The sequence below is a fragment of the Tyto alba genome, unplaced genomic scaffold, assembly GCF_018691265.1.
Source record: "Tyto alba isolate M040663 unplaced genomic scaffold, T.alba_DEE_v4.0 Super-Scaffold_2, whole genome shotgun sequence".
NCBI lineage: Eukaryota > Metazoa > Chordata > Aves > Strigiformes > Tytonidae > Tyto > Tyto alba.
Genome location: NW_024881282.1, coordinates 22,241,762 through 22,267,595, shown reverse-complemented (window position 1 = coordinate 22,267,595; position 25,834 = coordinate 22,241,762). Strand labels below are relative to the sequence as shown.

The following is a 25,834-nucleotide window of genomic DNA, read 5'->3' as shown; positions in this document are numbered from 1 at the left end:
TATGGAAGCCTTAACTACTCCCTACTTGTTTTTCCTTTCTTCTTTTTTTTAAAAAAAAAAACAAAAACAAAAAGCCAAGATAAATCATGCCCTTTGTTTCACCTGCATTTAAAAATAGTTTCTGTCTTAGCACACATGGGAGCTTATGGGTGCAAAAGCTTTTTTGTCAATGAGCTGATTCACATTGCTAGTGAAATTCCAAACTGAAAGAAATACAGATTCCATGAGTGTTAGCCCCCTGAGTTTTCTGTTCTGTGTGACATTGGTCATCAGAGTGCAGCTGAACTGTTTGAGTGCAGATTATGTCCTTGATGTGAGAACAATATACCATCCCCTTTAGCCAGAATACTGGAACACTCGAATTCTTCAGTATTATTCACATGCTTCTGCTAGGATCACTCCAGTAGCTTTTTGCACACATCAGGGCTTGATTCTGTAAGTGATGAGGTTTTCTGACTGTGTCCATCCTTTTTTCATTCTGCAGGTGATTGAAATATATAGCATTGGCAGCTTTAGTCTAAGGAACTTTGACATTTATTTGAAACAGGACTTCTATAGAAGAGGGAGGGGTGGACAGGTTAGAGTGGAGGGTGATTTTTTTTTTTTTTTAATAAATTATCCTTTTTTTTTTTTTAATTAAACCTGTATGAGTTAATGTTGGGAAAAAAAAATAGTAGTACTGTTCAAATAATCTTAAAAATTAAGAATAGCAATTTCTAAATGAGCAACATAGACAGAAGAAATCCACTTGCCTATTCTTTCAATAAAGCCTTTAATGGTTCCTCATGATCCTAAGTGCACAACCACTGGCTAACCTGAGAGAGGTTCTTTAAGGCAGTATTATCAATATTATCACTGAGAATGGAAGATTTGCTTTTGTGAACTTCTGGTTTCTGTACCAATCTTTTTTTAACCAAGTACAACACATCCCTTTCCTCTTCTCCATTTCCTCCCCACACTTACAGCTTCTGCGTGGGATAAAGCTGCCTGATAGAAATCTTTATTGTTTCATGAATTTTTCTTTGATTAACCAAGAGAGGAAGAATTATCTAATTGCATGCCTGAAAAACACTGATCACATGACTCCTTAATTTCAGCTGTCCTAGCTGAAGACTGCAGTAGAGTATTTTCTAAAACTGATTTTTTTTTTTTTGAGCCATTCTTGATTCAGAGGCTAAGATGGTTTCCACCAGAGTTCTTAGACTCAAGTTTGATAATTCCAAAAATGGTTTGCAATGGGATATTCTGAAGAATTGTCTGCACAGCTAAACCACAGTACAACCCTGAAGACAGGAAATGTGCAGCACACTGGAGATGCAGGTGGCACTTTTTTTCCACCCTAAAACATCTTAGAAGTTTTCCATATATGTTCTGTGATCCCTTTAAAAGTATAAACATTACACTTCAGCATCTAAATGATGTAGTAGATGTGATGTACCAAAAAATATGTCACTATGTTAGTATACATGTACTCTTGGAAGAATTAGCTACAGAAGAATGGGAGGGATCCTTGCCCAGTCTTCTCACAGATATTAACAGAAGCTTCTAACTTAATTTTGTAAGTTTTTCAATTTGCCCTATGGTATTAATTCTCAGAAATAGTTGTCCTGTCCACCGCTATTTTTCATTTTATTCTTCATGTATGCTGCCCTTAGGAAATCTGTGCTTCTCAACTCTTGATAGTTAAAGCACAACTTTCCAAATTTACTTTTATTCTGAGTTGAAAAGGGACCATAAATTCATATGTTTTAAAGATCAAGTGACATTAGTTTAACTTTTCCTGCTTTCAATCAAGAAACTGCAGCCAGGCATCTTTTCTAAAAGCATTTACTTTTGTAACTAGGAGTCATAAAAGTCAAAGGACATTCTCATCGGTGTCATTGAGTATCTCTAGATACACAGAGGAAACACTAGTAGGCAAAAGTTTAGGAAATACCAATCTACAACCTTAACCTTATAATGACATAGTTGATTTTTCAGGGCAGCTGTGGCTTTCATTCATCACAATTATTCAGGATTTGTGATGGAATTTATTTTCTGCTTCTAGCAATTTCTTTTTTACTTTAACTGTTATTCTTGCATTTTTATAAGAAAAGACTATGCTCCATCCTGTGTCTATCAGACCAAGACCTAAGCTCTCATTTACCAACAAATTTTCTATCTGCTGCTCATTTAAGAGTATGAATCTAGCCAGGAAGAGGCTTCAAAATATCTGTTCTGTTTATTAGGTGCAGTATGATATGCAAATATATAACTTTCAATTGGAGGGAATCACAGGGGAAGAACAGAGGTGAGAACACTAAATAGAATAATCCCAGCGATTGTATTCCTTTGAAAAGAGTCAGGTGTAGAAGGAACTTGGCATTAATATTATTGAGGTGAAATCACAGCATAATGACAGCTGGCATTATATACCCCCATAGGCACATATATACTTCCCTTTTCCTGAACAAAATCAGAAATAGAGATCTAGCACATCTCTGAAATAAAGGCCACTTGTAACAAATCTAAAAGGCTGTTACAAGGTAAAAGATGCATTCTGTCAATAGAAAATGGTACTGAAAACCACAGGTAAATTAGTGTAACTTGTTTTTACTATATTGGTTCTTTTTTCATGTAGATAAGCAGCAAAGATGAAGACTTCTTAGACCTTTCAGTTGATGTGGAGCAGAATACTTCAATCACTCATTGCTTAAGGTAGACACAAAAATCTGAATTTTTGTACTTTATCTTTTATCTGAGGCATAGAAAGCAGGAAGTAAAACTAAAAGCTCACAAGCTTAGCAAATTCTAGCTAGGTAGACTCAAGAGTATAAAATTATGTTTATATTGTACATATTTAAATGTATATTTCAGGTAAGAAACTGGTATCTATAGCTTTTTTTTTTTTTCCTCATTCAGGGGTTTCAGCAATACAGAAACTCTGTGCAGTGAATACAAATATTACTGTGAAGAATGTCGCAGTAAGCAAGAAGCACATAAAAGGTACATCAGACTCAGGGAGGGGAAAAAAGTAACCCATGCATTTGATGAAAATACTCTTTATTACCTTGTGTGTGTGTGTATATGAGGTAGGGGGAGGACACTCTTTTCCCTTAATTTTTCTCTTCTTCCTCTTAAGAGTAATTTGGTTACATTCCTCTTGAATTCAGTGAGCCTACTTCCATGTGTAATGGACATCCATGTAAAGCATTTTGTGACTCCTTTGATCATTATTTTATGAATGAGAAAAATAATGGTCTTAAGACCAAAAATAAGTTAAAAAGACAAGTTAAAACAAAGTTTCAGTGACTAATCAAAGATTATAGGTAATGGTAAAAAGTTACTGATTTTATGTGATTTTTTTAAACTTGGTTTTGTCTTGACAATAAAAACCTTCCCCAGTTGCTGTAAGAATCAGTATAGCATTTTTTTTCTGATTCAGTCAGAATGAGGGTTGTAACTTTTTTTGTTAACTGAACTTCTCGTTTCTTAAAAGTGCGTAGTTAGTTGTGCTAAACTTCTGCTTGAGAGTGTTCCTGAAAAGCTCCAGAAGCTCTGTGGAAGCCTGAAATTGATTATGTTTAAAACCAATTCTTGTCTGCCTAATAATTCTTCTAGTCTTGTTTCCACCCTTGAAAAACCACTGATTTTGTGTACTTTGTGGTATTTATTACCTGAGAAAGTTGAGGGAGTGGAAATGCTGACATGCTTTACTGGTTATACCACTGATTCTGGTTATTTGGTTTACCACAGATTCAGCTCATGGCTTTTGGCATATCTCATCTGCAAAGTCTGCCTTCACACATTGCCTAAGCTTACTAATTGGTGTGTATTAGAGGGTTGTGAAGCCAGGTCTGTCCTGTTGTTTTCTGTTGCCTTAGCTCTTTTTCTGTGTGGGAGGTAATGTGATCCCTGGCCAACATAAGCTGTGTTGACATAAACCTGAACTGTAGGCACTGCCATATTGGCAAAACACAGCTTTTATTGTTTATATTTTGATTTTCATATGGGGCTTAAATTCGGTTTCACTACAGTCATAATTTTCTTCCATCTCAATAACATTGTGCTTATCTGTGATTGTGTCTACTCAACTAGAAAAGGTGGCATACTGAATTTCTTCACCAGTGAAAGAGCTCCTATTATCAAACACAGTTGCATTATAAGAAGAGGACTCCATTTTGAAAAAAAGAAATAGAGCAGAAATTTTATCCATATCTCAGTAATATAATAAAATGTAACTCTCCCTAAAAATAGTTGCTTCTGTCATCTTTCTGCCCTTCTCCTGCTTTTCTCATTTCCTAGTTCCCTTGTGGGCCATGGAAAAAAATTGAGTCTAGCAGGGTTTCCTACAGGTTACTGTCAGTCCAAGTTTAATGAGAAAAAGGGAAAGAAGGTGAGTTTTCAAGGATTTTTGACCCCAGCCCCCTATCTTTTGAAAAAAGGATTGTCTTGTAAACCATTTCATGACATTCTGAAAATGTGGTCTTAATAGACATGTCTGAAACCTGGGCTGTATTGTTGAGACTTTTGAGCTACTTTTCAGGGCTGGGGTTTGAAAAATTCAGCACAGTGCTGATCGAAGGCAATTAGCTGTGCCAAGAAGTAGAGCACTCTGGTTGCTCTGGTAGTGCGGATAAATTTATTGCCCAGAGAGTGGAAGTCTGTGTTTGCTGCCAGGCCAGCTGTGGTTGGCTGATGAGGATTTAGATGCACTGGTGCAAGATCTCAGTACCTCCAACTAGCGAAAGAGGCCAGTGAGCCCTCAGTAAAACTAGATTATCATTTTCTGGCTTTGACTGCCATAAAATCTGCTGCAATGTTTGTACAAAATTATTGTGAGCACAGCATTATCTTGTTTGGGTAGCATGAGGTAAAGGCAAATAACAGTGGGCTATTTGTATCCCTTGGCAGTGTTAAATTAATGGCTTGATATGAAAACTTGGGAGTAATGCATATGTAACAGAGTGGTATAACAAAGCTTATTTTAAAAAGCTTGTTTGACTTGGATGGTTTACTGAGAAATTCAACTGGAACGGGATCTCTGGAACAACTTTGCAGTATCTCCACTGTCTACCAAGTGGGATCTAGGTTTTGCTTTTGGGAACTCAGGAAAGCTATGGGTAGGTTTATTTAAAAATTGAATTCTGTGCTATGCAGTCATTATGTCTGAATTATTATGTGGGTTCATCATGGCTGTTATATATTATAGCTTATTATTTTAAATACATTTACAATTCTCCCAACTGTTAAAGTCTACCTGTAGTTTAGCAACACATGACATATTTGTTAAACATCTGATTGTTTGAGCTTCTTTTAATGTTTGCAAAATTTTTTAAATACTACAGTAAGACATGTTCCTTGTTTGTTGATATCAGCTGAATATTGAATGGATATTGGAACTAGTGTTGATTTGAGTGTGTTTGATTTTTTTTTTTTTTTTTTTTTTTCAGGATGAAAGTAAAAAAGCTGCCTATGATTCTAGCTCTCCATTTGAAGAGATTTAAATACATGGATCAGCTGCATCGATACACAAAACTCTCTTATAGAGTAGTTTTTCCTTTAGAGCTTCGCTTATTTAACACCTCAGGAGATGCCACCAATCCTGACAGAATGTATGACCTTGTTGCTGTGGTAGTTCATTGTGGAAGGTAATAACTATTTTACACAAGGGAATTTTGTATAGGTGTAACTGTGTTTAAAAAAAAAAAAAACAACAAAACAAAACACAAAAACAAAACAAAACAAAGTACCCAGTATCGCATAATTCTAATAGCATTTAAAAATCTCTTAAAAGTTTATGGGGAAATAAACTATTGTGGGGAGATGCTACCAATCCTGACAGAACATACAGCTTTGTTGCTGTGATAGTTCACTGTGAAAAGTGGTAACAGTATATTTCACATCAGAGATCTTTGCATGAACTTAACTATGTTTAAAAAAACCCCACAAAACACATGGTGTCATGTAACACTAATAACGTTTACAGATCATTTTTAAAAAGAGTTTATTGGGAAGGAGAGCATTATTTAACAGATTCCTTTATACAGCATTTCCTTTAGGGTGTGTTTTTTGTTTTTTGTTTTTTGTTTTTTTTTTTAAGGCTTAAGCAACATTTTCTGAAATATATCCATACATTGAGTTTTGTTGATTACTTTGTTTCCTTGCTTTCAAAATATGAATGTTAGGTTTGTATTTGATTTTTCTATATTCAACAAATGTTCTTGTGGCTTCAAGTCTTAAAATCAGGGATGCTCTACAAAGTACTTTTTGAGATAAAATCCTTGCAGTTGAAAACAATGATTTAATATCTAGAATCACAGAATATTTTACATTGTGAGGTCAACTACTTAAAGCTCAAAGCAGGTCTAAATTTGACATTAGATTAGGATGCACTGGGTTCATTTTTGTGACTAGAAATGCTGATTTCACTACCTCTTTGGGCAATTTGTTCCAGTCCATCAGTGTTCTCACAGTGATTCCGCATCCCCCCATGCCCTGCCACTGGACTTCCTCCAGTTTATCAGTCTGTCCCGTAACCTGACAAGGTCATGTCTGGAATCCCATGTCCAGTTCTGGGTCCAAGAATGCAGAGCGGTGGGGATTATCACTTCCCTGCTGGCTCTACTCTGAGAGTACAGCCCCGCATACTCTCAGTCCTGTCACCAAAATGATGCGCTGCTGGCTAACAGCTCATCTTACTGACCTTCTGGGCCCACTTAGCCAGTTGTTTTTTTGGGTTTTGATGCTGTTGGAACAGCATCGGTCAGTTGATGCTGTTGGATGAGCTAGTCTGGCACAAGACTTTGCGTTCCTACTTGTTAAACTTCATGAGGTTCTTATCAGCCTGTTCTTCCAACCTTTTCATGTCCCTCAAAATGGCAGACCTGCCCTCCAGCTGCTAGTTACTGCCCTTGTTCCACCCCCATTCCTCCCTAGATAGACCTAGTATTAGAGTAGAAATAAGATGACTAAATCTCAAGTTGTCCAGGACAATTTTGGAAAATAAGCCTTTGTGCCACAGTCTTCTGGAACACTTCTTATTCTGGGTTTTAGGGAGAACAGGACCTGTCAATTTTTGATCATTTTGTCCAATTCTGACTATTTGTTTCTCCCTCAATCAAGCTGCAGTCTTGAAAACTTACTCATTCTCAGAGTTGTGGAAGGAGATGATCCCTGTTTTCATTGAGTTGTGTGATTTTGTGATTTGATACACAGATGTGTCTCTCACAGATGGCAACCTTCCCTCCCAAATCTAGACATAAAAATTGGATGGGTGCTGTTAGCTTGTTAAGGCAGTTCCAGAACTGCTTTAACTGGTTGTCCACTTTCAGTTATAAGGTTCAGTGATTTCAGAAAGTGTATTATTTCTTTGCTTGGAATCTGGTTAGAAATAGGACCCTTTTAAAGGGGTTTTGTTTTGGGTTTTTCTGTCATACTTGTGGAGAAACTTTTTGTCTGCCATAAACCGAAGAGCTGTACATTATAACAGTTTTAATGTAATTGGGAGCCCTTCTCATTGCTGTGAGGATTCTTGAGACTTCTAAACTATCAGTTTAATTTGGGTTTTGTTTACAGTGGACCAGATAAAGAAATCCCTGACTGAGACTGTAAATGAAGAGCAGCTCTACAGCTTTTTCTTTCTGAAGATCGGAAATAGTTTGGGATCTGTTCTGTCCCTGTGAAACATCAGAATGTTTTCTTGATTTTAATTCTCTGACTCTTTTTAAATTTATTTTATATTTTCAATGCCTGTGCTGCTTTTGTAATTTGAAATTATAATCCTTTTTTCATCATAATATTAAATGTAGAGATAAGTAAGACCTCATTTTGAAGATGATATAAGTGGAGGAGAAAAAAGGAAACATCCAAACAGAAATTGTACTGGTAGTCATTTTAATCACTGTTAAGTATTGCTTTTCTATGAAGAAAAAACCCAATTTAATTAAATATATTTCTACATACATGTGCATTATTGTCTGTGCTCTTTTCTAATTTTATTTTACAGTGGCCCTAACAGAGGACATTATATTGCAATAGTGAAGAGTCATGATTTTTGGTTGCTTTTTGACGATGATATTGTTGAGGTAAGCTTTGTGTAACCTTGGACTTTTTTTCTCATACTAACCAGAGTGCATGCCACCCCCCCTTGTGTATATGATTACTTAAAGTAAAAGGACTGGTATGCTAATGAAAAGAGGGTCCAACCCCAATCTAAATGAGCAGTAACTCTTGAGTGCAGAGCTGCACGTTACAGTTTGACTGTACGATACTTTGATTTGAATTTTGTTTTTTATACTTCTTAAATTAACTTGCTCTGTGTATGGCCACTATCTTTCACCTTTTTTTAGTAAGGTATTCCTGTGGCCAGAAGACATGGCTAATAAAGATACAGATAAATTGGTTTTACTTCATTTCTTTCCTGAGGGCGATTTTTTTTGAGCAAGCCATTTGTTCATATTTCTAGGAACTTGTGATTTAATGGAATGGATTGGTCTGGTAGTTTTATTGAGTATCCTGGATTGTTTCAGACAAAGGTGTAACAAATATCAAAATAGGAAGAAACTTCAGATTTTTGAGATTTTGCCCTAAAATTTAAAAGTTAATCTTTGGAACAGAAGCCTTTTGCCTCTGGTGGTATTCTTGCTAATATTAGCCATTCTTCTAGGAATTCTTATTATTTAAAAAAGAGGTTTCCAACTAATTTTGTGGAAAAGCAGAATTCCCTTCACCAGTTTTGATTTTGTTATCTTTCTGGTTCATCAGTTATCTTTTATTCTTTATTGAGAGAAAGAGCAGAAACTGCTGGTGTCCCTATATTATATCATCTCAGGTTTTTTCTTGTTCTGTCATCTTCCTTTTTTCCCCCTTGCCTATGCTTGTGCATGAACAGAAGTATGATTGTGCTGTCCTTTTCCTGACTTTATTTGAATTAATTAAATCTATAAAATGAATACTTTACATTTTCCTTACAATACACAAGAACTGCACAATTGAAAAGAAATAAATTGAGGCGGGTATTGGACTTAGGTTGTTAATTGGCAGGACGAGTCAAGGATATTGAAGAATTCTTATCTCGGAGCCACATTATGGATGGGTTTTCACACAAGAAATGACAAGCATGGAAACATACAGATCTGTTAGGAAAGTAAAAGGATTGCCTCTGTGTCTTATCAAGATACACAAGTAAATTGAAATGTCTTGATAGGGTCAAAAGTTCACTTTCCTCCAGGGAAAACAGAGAGCACTGTAGTAGATCTCCTATCATTTCACAAACATCAGGGACAATCCCTCCAGTTCCAAAAGCAGTAACACCTGGCAGTAATGTTTTTGTTTTTGTTTTTTTTTTTTTTTTTCCTTCTAAAGAGGCAGGAAAGAATCTTTTTGTTCTTAAATCTAAAACATCATCTCATTGACTTTTAGGCCTATGGTTCATCAAGTTGGAATGTCTCACTCCTTCCTAAGAGAGGTTTTATTCCAAATAATGGGACTGAGATGAAATAAAATCTGCCCAAGTGAAGGAAAATTTATGTCTCAATCTTTTTTGTTGTTTGTAGCCTAATTACCTTTGATTGAAAATGTGGCAAGAGACCTTGCTTTCAGTTTGTTTCTTTTGTAGCTGAAAATGATGACAATGAAAACCAGACAATACTCTTTTTACCTTCTCAACGGAAGTTTTACATCTTTCCCCCCAAATCTTGGTTATAGGAGGCTTTCTAAACTAAGAGAATCACAAGCAAACATTCTGTGTGAAAACCAGAAAAAGTTAGCCTTCATTCTTTACCTTCTCCTCTGCACTTGATTGTCTTACACTGCATTGATTTAGAAATGATAGTTTGTACTTACATTCTTCATATTGATATAAAGTCCCAGTGGAATATTGTTGTCTTTAAAACTTTTCTGTGTGAAATTTGTGCAAGCAATCTGTACCAGATTGCACTTGCAGGTTCACTTAATACATACAAATTCATATAAAAAATAAATACAGCTGCTACCCTGTGTCTGGTTAATGGCAGAGGTAAAACCAAAATATAACAAATTTAAGAATTACTTGGATTTTATTACTTTATGTAATTAGGTGAAAGTTATTTTTGTTTGAGAGTTTTATATGCAAGATATTCTTACTTTAAATTTCTGGGTTTTTACATACAGAAAATTGATGCACAAGCTATTGAAGAATTCTACGGGTTGACATCAGACATCTCAAAGAACTCTGAGTCTGGTTACATCCTCTTCTATCAGTCTCGGGATTGAGGGTGAACTGTAGTGAAGAGAGATTTTTTTATGCCTCACATCTTCTCTATCTTGGAATGGAGCAAGCACTGAAAAAAGGGAAAGCAGGGAGCTCCAGGGGCAGTAGCACAGTTTGCACACAACGAAGCAAAAGTTTGGGATTCTTAAAACCTATGTATCATTGTCATTTGATTTGCTCAGGTATCATGCTGACTACACATCTCCACTGCATCCCATAAGCAAAAAGAGAGATACCAGCCACTCTTGCAGGAGCTTTCCTTTAGGTAATACTGTGTCTGTGATCCTAATTCAAAGCCCATTAAGGTCACTGGAGAACCTTCCATGGTCTTCAGTGAAATTTGAATCAGGTTCTAACTGCACTGCCAGACTGGTGCAATAGGAGCATTAGAAATCTGTATTTTATACAGACTTTGTGTATAAAAGGTAAAAGACTCTTTGTGAACTAAGTTTCCTGAGCTCAAGTTTAAAAGAATGAGGTTGGGAGGGTTAGCATGTAAGCAAGAAGATATATCTGGGCCCAACACAATTGCCTTCTTGATGGTAGTAGTTTAACTGAAGATATAAACTGGTGTCAGGGAGGCAAGTTTGTTTTGCTTCTCTGAAGAAGCTTACGTTATTTATAATGTATGATCGGGAACAATCAGTCAAGATTATGGCTTTTAATCTCCGTATGGGGAAAGATTTGGTTTGTAATAGTTTATTTTTATTTATAAATTATTGTAACTTAGGATCTTGTGTATTGTCCTTTATTCTAACAAGTATTGGAAATTTTATATATTAATTTGAATTAAAACTAGTTATGTTTAAATGTTAAAGAAGAACCAATATAAATTCTAAAAACAATGCCTACAATATCTGTAAAAAATAATAACGAGAGATTTCCTTCTGGAGGAACTGGTATCTAAGTGAGGTGCTTTATTTAATTAAATTAGAATATCCTCTTTCCATTAATGAGTGAAAAAAAAAAGTGATCAAACTATTACATAGAAGACTTTAAGAATGCATATCATAAGGAAGTGATGGTGCAGTGGTGGTATACTGGTCTTTATAGCTCTTTAATAATTTGTTAATGGTTCATACTCTAAGCAAATTGTAATGATTTGGATCAGAGTAAACCATTTAAAGAATATTATTCCCTCTCCTAAAAATGGATCCACTTCTGTTTCCAGTGGCATGGGTGACTATTTCAAAAACCACTTAATGTCTCAAGTATAAATTATGTCTCATTAATAAGAAGAAATAGGCTTGGAATTTCATGAGACTGAAGATACCACATTCCTTTAAAAGTAATAATACTTAAATCCTAGAGTGAAAATTTCTGAAACTAGGCAGTTTACCTTGCTTTAGGTTTATGGAACAGCATTAAGAACTAAATCTTGATAAAACACCTGATCTGTAAGTAATGTGAACAATTGTGATTTGACATTCTTCCACTTCCCAGTACGTTGTCTGACAGTAGCTGAATGTAATTTCTGCAAAGTCATGGGATGTACATTCCGGATTACGGCAATCAGGTCTTGGATGTCCTTGTCACTCCCTCTTCAGCTAGTGATTTTTACATTATTGTAATTTTCTAAGGTTATTTTATTGATACTGTTACAACTTTTAAAAAGAATGTCTCCTGTCTGCTGCTATAACTGACTATTTACTTACCTGTATCTTTTAGCTCAGGAAATGACTTCACCTATTCACTCAGTTCAACAAATCTTTAACAGGGTCACTAAATAAATTGGGCTATTTAGCAACTGTCATATTGTAACAAACTGCTTTTGTAAAATGCAAAGTTTCTAAAGCCTTGGTTTGGCTAGAATTCTTTTATAGAAAATTATGTATCATGATTAAACTACCAGCATTGTAAAGTAAAGCTTAAATATTGTGGGAGATGCAGAAAATATGATTGGATTTTTCTTAAAGGATTCAAATAATTTTAAAAACTTTTTCAGCTTTCAGTGGGAAGAGGGTTAAGGGGTGAATCAATTGGATAATGGTGCACATTAGAAGGATGAAGTCCTTTACATACTAAAGGTACAGTATTGTAAAAGAACTGTCACATTACTTTTTGCTAATTGAAAATGTTTGGTCCTTTTTTTTATTTTTTTTTTTTTTTTTTGATGTAGTTAATATCTGAGGCTAGTTGCTAAATTTTTTATACCCTAACAAAATTTAAAACATTTTTGTTGTTTCACTGGTTTTACTTCTGCTATGTATTTTTATAAGATACTGACTTTTATTTTGTATAGCATTTTTGAGATAGGATTCCAAATTATAGATTTCATTTTTCTTTTAGTGCAGCTGAAATAATTACAAGTTCTTAATTAAACTGATATCAAAAACTGCAACTTTAAAAAAAAAATTAAGAAAGGCAGGGAAGTACAAAATATAACTGATTGGTATGTAAAACATTATAGGATTTTTTTCTTGGCTGTAATACAGTGGGGAGTGTGGGGAAGTTGTCAGTTGTTGTAAATGGTGGAAATTATTTGCTGTGTAACTATGTAAATGTTAATTGGGACTACAGTCCCTTATTTTGTATATTGGAGCAAAAAACTTCTATTAAATAAAGTATGTTCTCTAAAGGTAAGTACTGTATCCTTTGTGGAGCCCAAATGGTCAGTCAGCTGCCTTTTGTGCTTTTCAGTGTTTTCAAACTTAAAAAGTATCTGGAATTTCTTGTATTAGCTAACTGCCTTGAGCCATGGAGGGGGAAGTGTGTTTAAATACACTGCATTTTATATATTTCTAGAAGTGTTGTTATAAAAATAGTTTGGTGGCAGCCATGTTTTTGGTGGTGTACTTCTCTAGAATTAGATTTTAAGTTGTTGGTTTCTGAGGTAGAGGAGGGAGTGTTTTGAAATATTGTTCTTACTTGACTTCCATTTCCTCAAAAAAAGCTGCACCTCGCTATGAAATATGCATGAGTTACCTAAGTGATTTCTTGGATTGCCACTTTGTGGGAGGGAAAACAGAAGGAAAGAAAAATGGGAATATTTACAGCACTGACATATGAGACAGACTGACCAAAGAACGGGAGTCCAGCATCAGGAGAAAAAGATGCAGCTGGTGACAGTATCCATGTATGATTCGGTATCCAGGAATTCTTCACTTGGAGTATACACTGCTGTTTGTAATGAGTATATGTACTTACAGTTCTACAAACAGTTCATACCCTGCCATGTTTGTAGTTGTGATGACCACATCCATAGCCTTTCATTGCATGGAAGTAGTGACTTTTAGGTGTTCAGGTACTTGTATGAATGGTTAAATCGCATTGTGTTCTCAGAAGTTAGTCATAAATCAGACTGCCTATCTTTAGGTGACATTCAGATGTTAGTACGTAGGGATTCGATGCCGCCTCAGATCTTCTGCCATACCCTTCGACGTCTGCATGGGACTGGCAGGTATAACACCAGATCCACGGAAGATCCACACCCTTCTGGAGCAGCAGCTTGAAGCCAGACAGGACATCCTGGCTTTTTCCCCATGTCTCTGTCTCAGTGTTTCCACAGGCACTATTGCATATGCACTGTTTGGATCACATACAGATGAAAGTCTGTATTGCTTGGTTACTATTTTGTGGTGATGTTTGTAAAGTTTAAAACCTGAAGTATCTGAGTCCTCTAGTTACTTACATAATTCCCTTATTAAAAGAACTTTATCTTGTGCTGTTTGGTCCGGTCTCTCAACTGTAGGTTTAAGATGATCCTGTAGTGTCTTATTATTAAGCTCATCCTTGTAACTAAAAGAAATTTCGATATGCAAAATCTTCGGTCTTTATTTACCAAAACTTACTTGGCCTTGTTTCTTCATACCTTTTTCTACAGAAATTTCCAATTGCCCTTACTGGAAGGATCTTAGCTGTGTACAGTTAATGTCATAAACAGATCCTCATAACTTTCTTCATAACTGTTCCTTCAAAATTAGTAGTTGTACCTTAGCATTCTATACTTCCACAATGTGGATTATAAAAGAACAGGGTTGAATTCTCCTACACACAAAGCTTTGTCTGCTAATACACGTGAAGCAGTGACATCTATTTTTTTCTGTTTAACTGCTGACTGTTCAATGACAGAATTCAGCTTGGCCTGAAAGACTGAGAGTGGAGACTTCTAGAAAGTGTTGAAAATGCATCAACAACTGAGGATGCCCAAAAAGTTGAGGAGTGGGTGGGTTGGTTGTTTTTCATTTGTTTTTTTGGTGTGTGTTTTTTTTAAGTTGCCTGAGAGCAGTTATTTGAAATGATATTCATAGATTAAACCAGCAGTACATGTATCTCTTCAGTTACATTTTTCTGTAAGAGGAGAAGACTTCATTTCAGTACATGTTAGTAATCCGTGGGCTGCAGTGTTATATTGCAGATACTTTTGTGACTTTTTTCTAGAAGTTGAAATGATCCTGAGGTGGTTTGCTTTTCAAGAGTGACTTTGCAATGTAAATTGTCCACTTTTCTTCCCACATTTGTCTGGGTTGATCTTAATTTTGTGTGTCTTAGAAATTCAGTCTTTGTTTTCCTTCTTGATAATGCAGTATGCACATTTTATGGTTTCTGTCTTGTAAGGCTTCAGAGTCCTCTAAACTATGACAGTATAACGTGAGATGTGTAATACATTAGTCTCTTTACATGTGAGCCTCCAAGTACTCAGTTATTACTGAAATTAATATTCTACGTAATCTGTATTCAAGGGTTGTTCATTTTGCAGCAGCTTTGCTACTGATTGATTGTTACAAATGAACTATGCAAGTCAACTACCATGCCAACAAATACAAGCTTCACCTTTAAATACAGAGATCTCTGCAGTCTATTGTTTCCAGTTTTAAAGATAGTGTGGTGAGGCAGAAATAAACTTTCTTCAGTCTGTATTAAAAAATGTCTGCAAAATTGTTTGCCTCTTACCCTTTTTATTTTTTTTGAGTTTATTTTTAGGCTAAACCTAAGAATCTGCTGTTATGGTTGATGAATCCCTTTGGGGGAACTTGTGCAAGAATGTGTTGTATATAGAAGGAGGTTTATTTGCAGACATCATCAGTTTTGAAATGAACTGAGTAATATCTTCCAGTTTCTTCCCAAAGGTACAAATAAATTATATTCTTTCAAATCTCTAATGGCTTGTGATCTGCCTGCATAAGAGATTGTAAGGGCTCAGAAAAGGGCAAGATACCTTCTATCTAGCTCCTTCTATAGAACTCATCTTGGCAGCATTAGGGAGCTTTAATTACAGAAGGATCATCAGTCATGTCCTTGATCTGCATTCCGCAGGGTACGTAATCCAGGGGAGAAAGTGCACAGCAGAATCTGTTAGAGAATAGGGAGAAGCAGTTTTACATTTACTAACCCACTAACATGACATAAAAGCGGCATTTCCCCAAAAGGCAAAATACTGCATTTAGTGCAGATTTCTGGTGTTTGGAGGATTTAGGGGGTGCGCAAAACATCCTGCCATTCTAGGCTTTTGTTGCTTATTAAATAGTCGTGCCTTTGTGTGTGTGTTTAATTTGCTATTTAAGCCTATATTTGAAGTTTCCGTCTGTACACAGATTTGTTGGGTTGATATGATTGTATTAATGAGTGCTCCTCCAGAAGCAATTTATACATATCTGTGAATCAAATAGAATATCATCTTTTAATGGTCTGATCTACAAAGCATTTTCAGCTATTCACTGGGATTTATTTCTGTATTTTGTTACTGATTTTAAGTTAGAAAAAAAATTAAGATCTCAGAATATTAGCATGCTATATTATTAAGTGATTCAATATCCATGGATGCCTAAAAATCTCACTGCTGTCAAGTATCAGATGTTCAGAATTTGAATGTCATCACATCATAACGCAAGTTGAAATACATCAGCTGCTTTGAGCTGTAATCGTTATGTTAGTTGTTCAACTCTATTTCGCTAAATGTTACTTTATTGTAATGGCTGCTTTAATCAGCTCTCATGAGATGTGCTAACGACATTCAGCTCCAGTTACATACTTTCATGCATGCACATTTGTGTTTCTAAAAGCTGATGTTATGTCACAGCAGTCTTCTCTGTCAAGGAAGACTGCCGATACGCAGCTACAGGAAATGTTTGCTAAATTACTGAACTTATTTCAGAGATGAGATCAATGTTTAAGATTTTTGCACTGGAAGTACCTGGAGCTTTTTGTCTTCTAGTCCTTATGCCTCTGGTGAAAGTACTCTTCTATATCAAAACCACATTTTCTGGAGTCATAGGACTAAAAAAACACAACATTGGTGTACCCTTTTCTTTTTCTTTTTAAGGAGGTCTGAAAGTCATTCGATGCTTCTCCCTAAGACTGTTACAGAACCAGAAACATATTTGAAAAAGGAAGCATCTGTTTTATAAAAGACATCCTACAGATTATTTTTGAGTTTGCCTAGAGTCCACTGTGGAGGCACAGTGCTATTACACAGAGATCTGTCACAATGAGAAGCAGGTTATGTTCAAACTCGTTAGGACCTGGAGACCAAGGAGGTATCGCTGTGCTTGCTAATCCTGATGTATTCTAGCCAGGAATCAGATTTTTCAGAGCAGCCACCAAGAACCTTCAGTGAATATCTAGAGAAAAACTGCATTCACCAGGACTGTACTTGCTAAGCGTATGCAAGGCTCCAAGATTGGCCATTGCTCCTTTTTATTCTTTTTTTTTTTTTTTTGGATAAAAGGGAGACCATTTTGAAGGTACAAATTTGATATGTATAGGCTACATATTTGCTCACTTTTTTTTTTTTTTTTCTTTTATAAGTTTCTGGTTATTTGTTCTGAATTGCAGAGTATTAGGGGGAGGGATTACACATTGAGATCAAGTAGTATGTTTCGTACAGACACTGCAACACCAGTTAGGCTCTTTTTTCTATATATAGAAAAAATCATGACCAGAGGAGAAATGAGACAAAAGTGACTATAGTTCCTAAGTGCTGTTTTGTCTTTATTATGGGATTGATTGCAAGATAATATATATATAGGGGGGAAAGGTTAAAAAGTAACTTGGGTATTAAAAAAAAAAATACAATGCATGATAATTTTGTGCTTCAGTGAGTATAACAGAGTCATAGAACCATAAAATGGTTTGGGTTGGGAGGGACCTTCAAAATCATCTAGTTCCACCCCCCCTGCCCCGGGCAGGGCCCCCTTCCCCCAGCCCAGGGGGCTCCCAGCCCCGTCCAACCTGGCCTTGAACCCTTCCAGGGAGGGGGCAGCCACAGCTGCTCTGGGCACCCTGGGCCAGCGCCTCACCCCCCCCACAGGGAAGGATTTCTTCCCTCCTTATAGCTAATCTAAATTGACCCTCTCTCAGTTGAAAACCATTACCCCTTGTCGTGTCACTACACCCTCTGACAAAGAGTCCCTCCCCATCTTTCCTGTAGCCCCCTTTGGGTACGGGCAGGCTGCTATAAGTTGTCCCCGGAGCCTTCCCCAGGCTGAACAGCCCCAGCTCTCAGCCTGCCCTCATAAGGGAGGTGCTCCAGCCCCTGGGCATCTCCGCTGCCGTCCTCTGGGTACACTTGAGCAGGTCCGTGACTGGAGGCCCCAGAGCTGGACACAGCACTGCAGGTGGGGTCTCACAAGAGCAGAGTAGAGGAGAATTACCCGCCTCGACCTGCTGGCCACGCTTCTTTTTGCAGCCCAGGACACAGTTGGCTTTCTGGCCTCTGAGCACACATTGCTGGCTCACAGGCAGTTTTCCATCCACCAACACCCCAAGTCCTTCTCCGCAAGGCCACTTTCAATCTACTCATCACCCACCCTGTATCTGTCCTGGGGTTGCCCTGACCCACATGCAGGACCTTGCACTTGGTATTGTTGAGCTTCATGAGGTTTGCACGGACCCACCTCTCCAGCCTGCCTGGGTCCCTCTGGATGCCATCCCTGCCCTCCAGTGTGTCGACTGCACCACACAGCTCGGTGTTGCTGAGGGTGCACTCAATCCCACTGTCCATGTTGCCAACAAAGATGTTAAACAGCGCCGGTCCCAATATCGACCCCTGAGGAATGCCTCTTGTCACTGCTCTCCACTTGGACATCGAGCAGTTGACTGCAATGCTTTGAGTGCGACCACCCAGCCAATTCCTAATCTACCGAGTGGTCCATCTGTCAAATCCATGTCTCTCCAATTTAGGGACAAGGATGTCATGTGGCACAGTGTCAAGTGCTTTGACAATAGTAATTGTTAAAGACTATAGAGCAGTGAAACACTGCTTTTAGCCAAATTGGGCAACTTTTAAAAATAATAGCATACTGAAAGCTTATTAATAAGGAATAGAGTGAGATGACAAAAGCCCCAGAGCCTTGAAATCTAAAAACAGTGACCATCCTACCAGGCTGGAAGGAAAAAAAAAAAAAAAAAAAAAAAAGCTGTTTGTGCAGGCTGATGGGGGAATCTGTCTATATAGATTATCAACCTGCATTATGAGCCTGCGTGCCCAAAAATTGACATCTCCTGTTGTTTATGCTGTGTATCAGATACATACATCAGAAGACACAGCTGTTCATTCAGTGGAAGACTTCTATAAAGGACATACCTTTATAGAAGGTAATAGTTACTGCACACGAATATTTGTCTTTGCACAAATACCAACTTCAATTTTGAAAATTGAGAAGGAATAATGTGAAGGCACAGCTGCCATGTGTCCCTGAAAAAGATAAATCTTGGGTTTATGAGGATGCTGAGTGTCATTCTCCAGAGCCCAGTCCCACTTCAGTGTTTCCCTTCAAGAAAACATGTGTTGCAAAGAGCTGCCACAGATCTTCCCTGGAGGGTCCTGGCCTGTCTGCCGTTTACTCTGCTGCAGCCTAGCATTGCAGCCACCTACACGAAGTACATATAAAAATTCTGTCTTACAAAACATTCCTTGCAAAATTAGAGGTAAGACTGGATAGAAAGCTACATAAACTGGTTGCCTGCTCTTCCACTTGCGTGCAACAGGTACAGCAGCTTCTAGGACTTACTATATCCTTGGTGGTTTTTATATTCAGGTCATCCTTGTTCTAACTTGCTCTGTTTGGTGGTTTCTAACCGAGGGGCATTTAGCATCTGTTCATGAAGATTATCTCATTAAACCATGATCCGACTCCAGTTTCCATTGCTGGCAGGGCATGGAAAGAAAGCACTTTCTGATATTTCATGGCTATTTATGTAAGTACTAAAAGCAGCACTGCATTTTCTGTTTAGTTCCCTCAAGGGCTGGGTAAGATTGTAGGGATCAGCATGCAGGGAGATTACAAAAATCCAGTTAATCATTAAATTTAATAAGAGTTATGTATTTTAAATCTTTGTCAGTAAGGACCACGTATAGTATAGTGCAAAAGCCGCAGTAATTCCTATGGAAACAAGGAGTACTGAAATTGAATATCTAAGAGAACAAACCTTTCAAGTGTCCTGTGAGAGCTTATGGACCCTCAAAAAGCAACATCTCTCCCCAAGCATTGTCTTGGAGATGCTGATTCAATGCAGCTGACTTACCTCTTCTGGTGAAATGAAAAGTTATGAAGCGTTTTTTCCCATTCTGTAAGCAAGGTCTACATGGATTTTGAGATTGGAGATGTTTTTCATTGAAAATTAGTTTGATGTTTTGTGATTAATAATTTACTGGAGTATTTACAGATGATTAAGTTCAGTGAATTAAAGTTCTAAGTCTCCTTGTATGAATGTTGGTTTCCCATTGTTGCTGTTATTTTTTTTAATTATAGTAAGGAAGATGTGGAGATTAGAAGTCAGCTGTCACATTAGCATTCCACTTATTTGGCAGATTGGTCTGTTGTGGATGTCTAGATAATTATATGTAAATCACTGACTCTCACTAATGGCCAACTTGAATGTTTTTTTCCACAAATCTTTCAGTTCTTGAATGTTTCTCCTAAAGCATGAGGAGGAATTAAAAAACATTTTGACATATTCGTGCATATGTAAGCTGAATGTAGACAGGCAAATGTTTAAACTGCAATATCTAAATATGGATGTTTTCAAACTGCTACTTTTGCACTGAAAACCAGGCTATGTATTTAAAAACAAAAACTTCTGAAAAGCAAGTGCCTGAAGATAATTGTCTCAATATGATTTAAAATTCTACTTGTCTGCTGAATATTTTTTCAGTGTTAACAGTAAAAATCCCCAGAAATGAAAAGGAGCTACATAATCTCAATGTCTTTGGAAAGGTCATTATAATGTAGATGCCTAATACAGAGTTGGAAGCCTAACTTGTTACACAGAATTGACAATTTTGGCCTGACTTATTAATAGAAGTTTTCAGTAGCTTCACATATGGTAAAGAATCCATCTCATGGATGGTGATGAAAATCTATAGTCCCATATAATTGAAAACAAATTCTTGCTTTATTAAATCCCAATTTTCTTAAAATCACTGGAGCTGGTGTTATAGCAATGGTCAAAGTGTTAGGAATGTTTTAAGTGTGACACAACAGCATAGCATATTCAAACCCGTGTGAGCACATATCTGGGTTTATGGATGATTAGTGCTATTTATACAAAAATACTAACATCAACAGCAAGAGCTTTCACATACTAAGTGTGGGAGAGAAGTTCTATCTTCTTTAAATAGTCTTTTGAAAACAGCCTTTACTCATAGCTTTACTGTGATCAGTTAATTGCACAAATCTTTCACCAGAATTTAATTTAGTCTCCTAGAGGTTCTTGCAGAAAACATTCACAATAAATTCGGGTGCCTTTACAAATTTAAATTAATGAGTTTCAAACTAAAACTGAGTTGAAGAATGCAGCCAAACATAGTTATGATTAGTTCATTCACAGTTAACTAATAGCTCTCTTATTACATATAGAATTTTAAACCTTCAAAACTGAATTAATAATACTTGTAGAACCGAGCTTATTCTGTTTTCTTATACTGTTGACCTTAGGTTTTTTGGTTATGATAAGTGTACGTGCTATTTGAGAAGAAAAGCCCCCTTTTATGACAAGTAATAAACTAAATTACAAAGTTATATAAATATATACATGTAATTAAGTGAAACTGTGTCTGTCTTTCATAGAATACTGAAATAAACACTGGTGATGATGTTGATTAGTAAAGTGCAATTCTGAGCGACAGAATGGCTGGCTGACTGGAGGGTTTGGTTTTTTGTTTTGTAAATCATGCTTTGGTTGCCAGCTGTAAATATTTGCCTTTCCCTAATGCCTCTTCTGTTCTCTTTTCAAAGAGTCCTGAGAATAAAAACTAAATCTGGTGTTCTTGTTGCTGGATTAGAACTGGTAAGCAAAGAGGAATACTGACCACTGTATGTAATACGTGTACTCAATTTCATACAAACTGTGATTAGCGTTGTCCCCTATTAATCAAAAACAAGGCAAATTGAAACGCTATGGTTATGGAACATCTTTACTCAAACTCATGATTTCATGAAAAGGCAGATGAAGGTTTGCCCTGGGACTGACCTCCAGTGGCTCCCAAGCGATGCCGACTGGAGGGAGCGGGGGTCCCGCCGCGGTTCCCTGTTACCTGGGCTCCCGGTGCGGCTCCGGCTGTCTTGTGGGAGGACAAACACTACACTCTGCTGCAGAACTCAAACACTGTCATTAGACCAGTCCTCCCAAGGCAATGCCACGTACGATATGTGCTGAGTATTTGGTTGTCACCAGGAATTTCACTGATGACTAATGGCGTATTAGGGATTTTTTGTTTTAGAGTGCTGTTGTGAGGAAAAGTAATTGCACTTATGTCAGTGATACACGCTTTTAAAAGCAGGGCTGCAAGAGTAGCTTTGTGAGAAAAGGGAATCTAGTTCTGTTGAAACATGTTTCTCTCTCCATGTCAAAAATTAAATCCAGCAATTTGCTTGGGCAAACAATGGGATTGCATGAGGGAGCTTTGAAGGAGTTCCAGCTAGTTGAGCATGCAGTGGGCCACCTACCAAGCAGCACTCGTCACAGTAAATATAACACCCCGGCACTCTGAGCCCTGTGCTAGCTTCCAGCAAGATACTGGCTCAGATTCATCGCGCTACTCCTGGTCTTCAGAGCACCAATGGAATGTGCCTCAACTTTCTTAAATGCCATCCTTTTCTCTCTTATTAGGGTCGATAGAATGGAGATCACCAAACAGTCAAGGGCCAGGGTAAAATCCACTAGTGGCTTTCTGAGAAGGTGTCAGCACCTATTGTATTTATGCACTTCTGTCTTCAGAACTACAGCTGGGTAGGAATTTTCCAACAAAGATAATATTGTTAGGAATCAGTGATTTGTGGAAACTGAAAGGGTTTGTGGCAATGTAATCCACCAACTTTTGGTGAAACAGCTGCAGAGCCAAGGAAGCAATCCATTTGCTTGCCTGGCAGCTCATCAGACATGTTTATGGGGAGCCCAGATTTTAGGACTCAAGCATAACTTTGCTATGTGAACTCTTCAGTGGCAGGAGATCCTACCTGGTGGAGCCCTGAGCCCACCAGGCTATGAGGTAGTCATAAGGGTTTAAGACAACGTGAATATCTTGAGGCTGTTGTGGTGGTTTAAATTCTCCACAAGCTGTGGTGTCTTCAGTTTAAGCATTTGGGTGTCATTGTGTATACATGAGGAGGTTGAACTAAGATTGCCTTCCTCCCATTTCTACCTTGTGCATGCTTGACTTTTCAAACTTGGTAATATTCACTAGGGTTTGTTTGTAGCTTTCTGGATTTTAATGAAAGGCAATAGAGAGCAGACGTGTTTTCTTGTGCTCTTAGTTTATCAATATCTAGAAGGACAAGGAACTTTGGATCTGTCTAAAAAAACTGGCATTAGAGCTAACAGAGCAAAAGTTAGAATGGTTATCTTCTGAACAGTTTAGTATAAAAAGTAAATGAGTCATATGAGATAGCAAGTGGGCTTCACAGAGACTTTTTGAAAAAAATAGACAACCTTGAGGCAAGCTTCTGACTTCCCAGGCTGGAGGAGGCTGTTTCCCACTTAACCATCCATTGTCCCACACCTTCCCATGGCAAGGTTTTTTTTTAATCGCTTTCCCATGCCATCCTCTAGTTTGCTTTTAACTCTGGGGAATTAAACAGTTAGTGAAAGAGAGCAAACTATTCCCTTCCCAAAGCTGAGTTCAGACAGCATCTGTGGTCAGACCAGGTTCCTCAGGGCTTTCTCCATTTGGGTCTTGAAAACACCCAAGGCAGAGACTCTACAGCCTCTCTGGGCAACCTGTGCCACTGCTTGACTGTCCTTGCTGTGGAAGTTTCTCCTTGCAAGTCTGAACTTCTCGCTCTTCAATTTATGACAATTATCTCTTATCCTCCCACCATGTCCCACAGAGAATAGCCTGGCTTCCGTTTTCCATATTTTAATACCAAAGAAATATTATTACTTAATACGACCTCTTGTGTATCACAGAGCTATAAATTTCATCCAGCTGCTCCTGTGGGACATCTCTAAGTGATGCCCAACTCTTCGTTTAAGGTGCTTCTTGCTGGCATTTCTAACTAGGCTACTTATTGGAACTCGGCACCCTTCTCTCCTGCTGCCTTCACACTTCTCGAGTTACCTCATATATGGTCAGTCTGAACCAGCAGTTTCCTCCCCTCCCATCTGACTGGTCTCTCCTTCCCCATGTTTGACCTCACCTCTCTCTTCCTGACTCTGGCCCCAATTTCTGTGCATGTGAGTCTCGTTTTCCGTATGACCTGCTCCCCACCTCCAAACTCTACCTGCATCTCAGGGCAGACGTCTGCACCCACGTGGTTTGTTCTGCCTTCCTCTGCCTTCCTCAGCCTCAACTCTCAGCCCAACTTGTCCCACCAGCTCCAGCCCTGTTCTCCTCTTGCTCTCTCTCCCCCGCTCCTCTGTGGTCAATCTGAGACTTGTTCCTTCTGCATTCGGACTAGAAGCTCTTGGCCTCGCCCTGCCCAGGCTCAGCAGCAGGATGCTTCTGCTGCAAATGCAAGCCTAACCCCCAACCCCAGCCTTTGGCTTGTGACTCGTGGGTTCCACCTTTGGGAGCAGCAGATGCACGGACTCAAGGTAGTCCATGTAACATGGGATTACCCTTCACCAGGGCCGGAGCAACGCTGCCTGCCAGAGGGGACACTACCGCTTGCTCTGGTTTCAGCCTGGAAATCCTCTCTCCCGTGCAGTGTTTTTATTGTACTGTACAAAAGCTACATACTTTAGTTCCAAGATTTCCTACCTGTCAGTGATCTCTATCTGCACACTGGCTTGGACAGCCATGTCAGTTTAATTTTCCTAACAAAGTCACAATACTTTTCCCTTCATCTCCATTTATGCGTAATATGAGTGCTCTGCTTAAAAGGTAGTCATTTGTAAACTGAAAGCATTGACAGGATGACTTCACTTCATTATCTCCTTCCTAAGCAGAATTATCCTTGAGACTCACCTGTAAAATCATCTGATGTACTGTGTCTGCTGCTAATAATATCATAATTTTTCTCATTTTCTAATTTTAAATTTACACTGCTCATATCCATTTATATCTCCCAGTGAGTTACTCTGAGTTACTACCTGAAATTGTAGGGGCGTATTACCACCTGTTTATACAGCATGAGTCCACTGGAGCCGGGGTCATATATGTTGTGGAAGGTCAATCATAGCAATCGTTATCTATGGAGGATATTAGACACTCAAATGGGAGGCATTCATTACTGTTGATCCCAGATTTATACCTGTATTCCCCGTGACAGTGATGGAAGCTACATTTTTAATTTTATGATAAAATTAGCTCAGTATTATTCCTAATTCCTTTATTGTTTTCCCCTCCTTTGCTGCTAGTGGGGATTTTCATCTGCCGTGGGATTCCTCATTCTCATCTCCATGTAATGGGTTGCAATTTTAATGTTCTGTCCTGGATGGCGGGCGCATTGGGGGTTCCTGCTGCTGTAATCAAGCCACGGCAGTGGAATCTGGGGGCACTGGGGGGGTCCCAGGGAGGCAGGCACGGGGCTCAGCACTCCGGCTGCCCTGCCGTGACCTTCAGCTTCAGGGCAGGCAGCTTGCCCAAACAGCATCACCTGTGAAACCCAGCAGATGCCGGGTAAGGCAATGAGGAAAAGCTGTGATAAAACAAATGGTGTGTTACAACAGCTTTTCCGTGTACAGCTATCTCACTGCTGCTGGGTTTGATAGCCGGCCTGCCTCATCTCTTCTGCAACAACAAACTGAGCTTGCTGGAGGACAGCTTTCTGCCTAACGAAGAGCGCATGACCAGCACTGAGAATTTCTGCTTTTCTGTCGATGAGTGATGAGCTGATGCAGGATGGACCCATGAAAAGTTGTGCTTCTGACGGGGACTGAGTTGTCACCATCCATCCAAACAATGCTCCAGTTTGGCGCACTGGTTTCTGATGAAGAGAGATGGAGTTTTCCCAGTTGCTTGCTGCACAGAGGTTGCTCATGGGATGCTGTTGCTCCTGCCTGATGTGGCAGCTCCCTCTCCAGCCCGCTGCTACAGGGGCTCCCCCAGGACAGCTAACAGCCCCCACCTACCTTTTCCTTGTCAAAATATCAGGTCTTGTCCCTCCCCAGGAGAGGTGAAGAGCTTGGCAGAAACACAAAAAAAAACCCTCAAAAACAAACTCCTGTGGAAGGGTTTTATAAACATTGTGCTTATTCTTTACAAACCGGCATGAAGCTGTA

At 38.3% G+C, this 25,834-nt stretch overlaps 1 protein-coding gene across 1 annotated transcript in view; it reads left to right on the top strand.

Moving 5' to 3' along the window:
• USP12 (ubiquitin specific peptidase 12) overlaps positions 1-15,333 on the top strand; it is a 40,059-nt gene extending 24,726 nt beyond the window's left edge. The window contains exons 5-9 of the mRNA XM_042792637.1: positions 2,621-2,697; positions 2,902-2,985; positions 5,433-5,630; positions 7,988-8,066; positions 10,132-15,333. Coding sequence (XP_042648571.1) covers positions 2,621-2,697; positions 2,902-2,985; positions 5,433-5,630; positions 7,988-8,066; positions 10,132-10,233 — 540 coding nt within the window. The 3' untranslated portion in view covers positions 10,234-15,333. The remainder of the gene's footprint in view (positions 1-2,620; positions 2,698-2,901; positions 2,986-5,432; positions 5,631-7,987; positions 8,067-10,131) is intronic.
• Positions 15,334-25,834: the final 10,501 nt, after the last annotated feature.